Below are 3,930 nucleotides of genomic sequence, written 5' to 3'. Positions count from 1 at the left end.
CGGGGGGGGGGAGGTGGGGACGCGGCGGCGGCGGCGGCGGCGTCGGCCGGGGACCTGGCCTGTGACGACGACGACGACGGCGCCGGCTGCTGTCTGGGCTTTGCTGATCCAGCTGGCAGGTCGTCGTCGACGAGTCCGGGAATGTCGTCCGTCATGACGGAGTGGCCGAAGAAGTTCTCAAACGACATCCTCTCGACGGGATTCCTCCTGAGCAGGCCGCGGACGAGCGCCTTCATCTCCGAAGTGACGGCGACCTCGCGAGGGAACTTGATGACGTCTTCGGCAGCTTCTATCTTCCTCAGCAGCTCAACGTGGTTCCGTGCCCGAAACGGCGGGCGGCCGGTGACCATCTCGTACAGGACGGTGCCGACGGACCAGAGGTCGGCCTTGGCGTCGTACCTCTCGTAGCGGAGGATCTCGGGGGCCATGTACAGCGGGGAGCCGCAGAGGGTGTCTGCCAGGGACGTGGAGGGGAGGACGCGGGCGAAGCCGAAGTCGGCCAGCTTGAGCATGGGGAGCGAGGCGAGTCCGGCGACGGGGATGAGCGAGTTCTGGCTGGCCTCCATGACGGGGAAGCCGCGGTCCTCGCGGACGGTCCTGGCGGGGAGCAGGAGCAGGTTCTGGGGCTTGACATCCCGGTGGACATAGTTGTTGCTGCGGAGGAACTCGAGGGCGCTCGAGAGCTGCTTGAGGAAGTGGCGGATAATGACCTCGTGGAGACCAGAGTTGGATGAGCTCGGGTACTTGCGAGCCATGTCGTGGGTGGCCGGGTGGGTGCCAAGCTTCTCGCGCTTCTTTATGAAGAGCGACAGGTCGCCTAGCTCACAGTACTCCATGATGAGGTTGATGTGTGTTGATGATTCGATGCAGTCGTGGAGGGCGACGATGTGAGGGTGTCGCAACGTCTTGAGGATCTTGATCTCGCCGTACAGGTTCTCCTTGAGCTTCTTATTCAGACGTTCCAGCTCTACCGACTTGATGGCGACGGCCTGCTTCCTGTCCTGCATACCGCGTGTGAGCACAGCAGAGCGCGACAGGGGAGGGAGGACAGGACTCACCTTGTGCCATCCTAGGTAGACCTGGGCAAAACTTCCCTTGCCGATCTCCTTCTCGATGGTGAACTCGCCCACGACTCGCCTGCTGGACCTCCTCGAGCCGGAGCCGGAGCCGGAGCCGGAGCTCTGTGATGTAGGGGCCCGCACGGTAGCCATGGCTCCCTGCATATGTGATTGTCGGCGACAGGAAGTGGGCGACGTGGGTACGGAGGGAGTGGAGGATAAAAGCCCGAGGGCCTCTTCAGAATCTCGGATGGACAGGAGTCGTCGTCATGCAGTGGCGATGTTCTGGTACGGGCGTGTCAGCCATCAGCTCTTCTTCCTCCAGCTTCCAGACAGCCAAGGCGAGAAACGGGCAGGTGGCGAGCGTAGTCTAGAGACGCCAGATGAAGAGGGAGGGGAGAGAGAAGACAGAGATATGTGCTGGTGGTCGTGGCGTACAAGTTCGAACAGGTGGGTTGGACAATGCTGTTCTGACCGAGAGGAGGTCGTTGGGCAAGGCAATGTGCAACCTTGGAAGGTCAGTGATGAAGGGGTCTTTTTTTTTTTTGGGGGGGGGGGGGGGGGAGAGAGAGAGAGGAGAAGGGGAAGTAGGGCAAGGGCAAAGGTGAGAAGAGATGGTTGGATGGATGTGCTGTGTATGTAGTCGTAACAGTCGAGAGGAAAGGAAAGGAGGGAGAGAGATAGAGAGAGTACTCGGAGCGACTAGGGTTGATGGTAGGTAGTAAACAGGCAGGCAGACGGGAGCTACGGAGGGAGTCTAGCAGGTTCCCCGAGGGCTCAAAAAAAAGCAAGCAACAAGTGATATATGGGGAGTCTCCCGGGAGGGGGGGGGGGGGGGGGGGGGGGGGGGGGGGGGGGGGAGCAAGGGTCGTATGTCGGTGAAACATGACAAAACAAGGGGAGGAAGCAGAAGAAGAAGCAGAAGCAGAAGAAGAAGCAGAAGCAGAAGAAGAAGAAGGATTCCCACTGTCTGGGTGTGTGCGTGGAGGGTGGTGACTAACCTCGATGGTTTGTCGAGAATGACGACGATCTTTTACGATGCGACACCAGACGAGATGGTCCCTCGTAGATGTGAAGGGATCCCTTCTGTCTGCAATCTGTAGTTGTTGCTGTTGCTGTTGGGTATTATGTCGTCGGGATGGCGACGCAGGTGTCGGAATCGTAGAAGATTGCGGGTTTGTCGCAACGGAAGTACCCTGATGGCATTAAAGGTCCTATGGGGGGGATGAATGGGTATAAAGGGTATGGGGGTTGGGGTTAGGACGGAAGTATAACGTTGTATGGGGGGAAGAGACAAGAGAGATCGGAAGGATATCGGAGTGGACTGGATCGTAGCGATTTCAAGGGGGTGTATGTGAGGGGAAAGTCGAGAAATCGTCATGTACAGGTGGATGTACCGGCAACTGGTAATAGTATCTATTACTCGTTAGTCGTATCATAGGCTGTAGCAGTCTACAGGCCCATGGAGTGACTCCTGTAGGCTCTGTAACGGTAGCCGTAACGCCGTACATGTTATCATCATCTATGTAATCTGTAATCTGTAAGCTGTACTCGTACTCGTTAGAGCGTCCAGGGCTGCGAATCGTGATACGGCATTGATTGTGCTATTCTGGGTCTAGTCTTCTGCCGCTCCTCTTTCTAGTTTGGCGGGTGACGTGACGTACCCGGATACGGTTGGATGAGTCAGCACGCGATGTGCTCCGAGGATTATGCAATTGTCCCATCGTTCTTCCTCCTCTGGGTTCTCGTCTCTGGGAATGACTGCAGGAGCCTAGGATGTTGCAAAAGAACGTCCGTATGGCGACAAACGTCATGACTCTATATCCTGCCAGACTCTTCGTTCCTGACCCTGAGGATGAGAGAAGATGGGATGAATGTCGACATGTCATATATAGTCGTACCCCCTCCCCCCCCCCCCTTTCCAAAATTCAAAATTCAAGCATGGCCGTGGGAGTTGTGGTAAGAATACATATTATTACGAGTGTAAAGAGGCAAGGCAGTATCACAAGCAACCTGTGCAATACTCCAATGCAGCATTGCAGCAGTCGTGGACCGTCCTCCCTGCGGCGAGACAGATAACGGTGCTACCATGTCATTATGTCATACTCCGTAAAGTGTACGGAGTACGGATACAGCTGCAGCTGCATGGCTTATCTCGTCCGTACAATACGTCCCGACTCCCTAAACTAAGGACGGTGCGATGCCGATGAACCTTGTACGATGAAGGCTCTCCGTCTTCTTCCCTCTACGAGTCGTAGCAGCATTCGCTGTAGGACCTATCGTCACAACCAATAATACATGTAATGCTCTGATCTGTACTTGTCTGCTGTATCGCCACACCGACACCGACACCCCCAAGAGAGAGTAGATGTCATGATGCCTCGACTGAATGGCAACGATTCCCCCCCCCCCCCCAAAAAAAAAAAAAAATTTAAAAAAAAATTAAAAAATATATATATATATATACATATATACCCAAACAGTCAAGCCCCATGGTGGAACCAAAAGACGGGGCGCTCCCGGACGCGCCCGGGTATTATGTACGAATATGCGAGATTGTCCTGCACAAAAGGAAATCCCGGGATTCTAATGATGGGGGTGCGTATCCCCTGTACTGTCCAGTCTCAGTCTCCTCCTATATGGAAGGAAGCATTACATACGAGATACATACACTCCCCGTTGCGGAAACTAACCTCCCCTCCACCCCCCTTTCTGTTTTTTTTTTTTTTTTTTTTTTTTTTTTTTTTTTTTTTTTTTTTTTTGGGGGGGGGGAGGGGGGGGGGGGGGGGGGGGGGGGGGGGGGGGGGGGGGGGGGGGGGGGGGGGAGCAAGGGTCGTATGTCGGTGAAACATGACAAAACAAGGGGAGGAAG

General features: G+C 55.4%; 1 protein-coding gene across 1 annotated transcript in view; it reads right to left on the bottom strand.

Annotated features, from left to right (window-relative positions):
* Positions 1-1,211, bottom strand: part of GMORB2_6712 (serine/threonine-protein kinase ULK2) — a gene marked incomplete at both ends in the record, with an annotated part of 3,117 nt that extends 1,906 nt beyond the window's left edge. Inside the window, one exon of the mRNA XM_035468682.1 lies at positions 22-1,211. Within this exon, the coding sequence (XP_035321816.1) occupies positions 22-1,211 (1,190 nt within the window). The remainder of the gene's footprint in view (positions 1-21) is intronic.
* Between the last annotated feature and the right edge of the window lie 2,719 nt (positions 1,212-3,930).

This window comes from Geosmithia morbida (genome assembly GCF_012550715.1).
Source record: "Geosmithia morbida isolate 1262 chromosome Unknown scaffold_6, whole genome shotgun sequence".
NCBI lineage: Eukaryota > Fungi > Ascomycota > Sordariomycetes > Hypocreales > Bionectriaceae > Geosmithia > Geosmithia morbida.
Note: the sequence above shows the minus strand (reverse complement) of the source record. Positions and strands in the feature narration are given on the sequence as shown.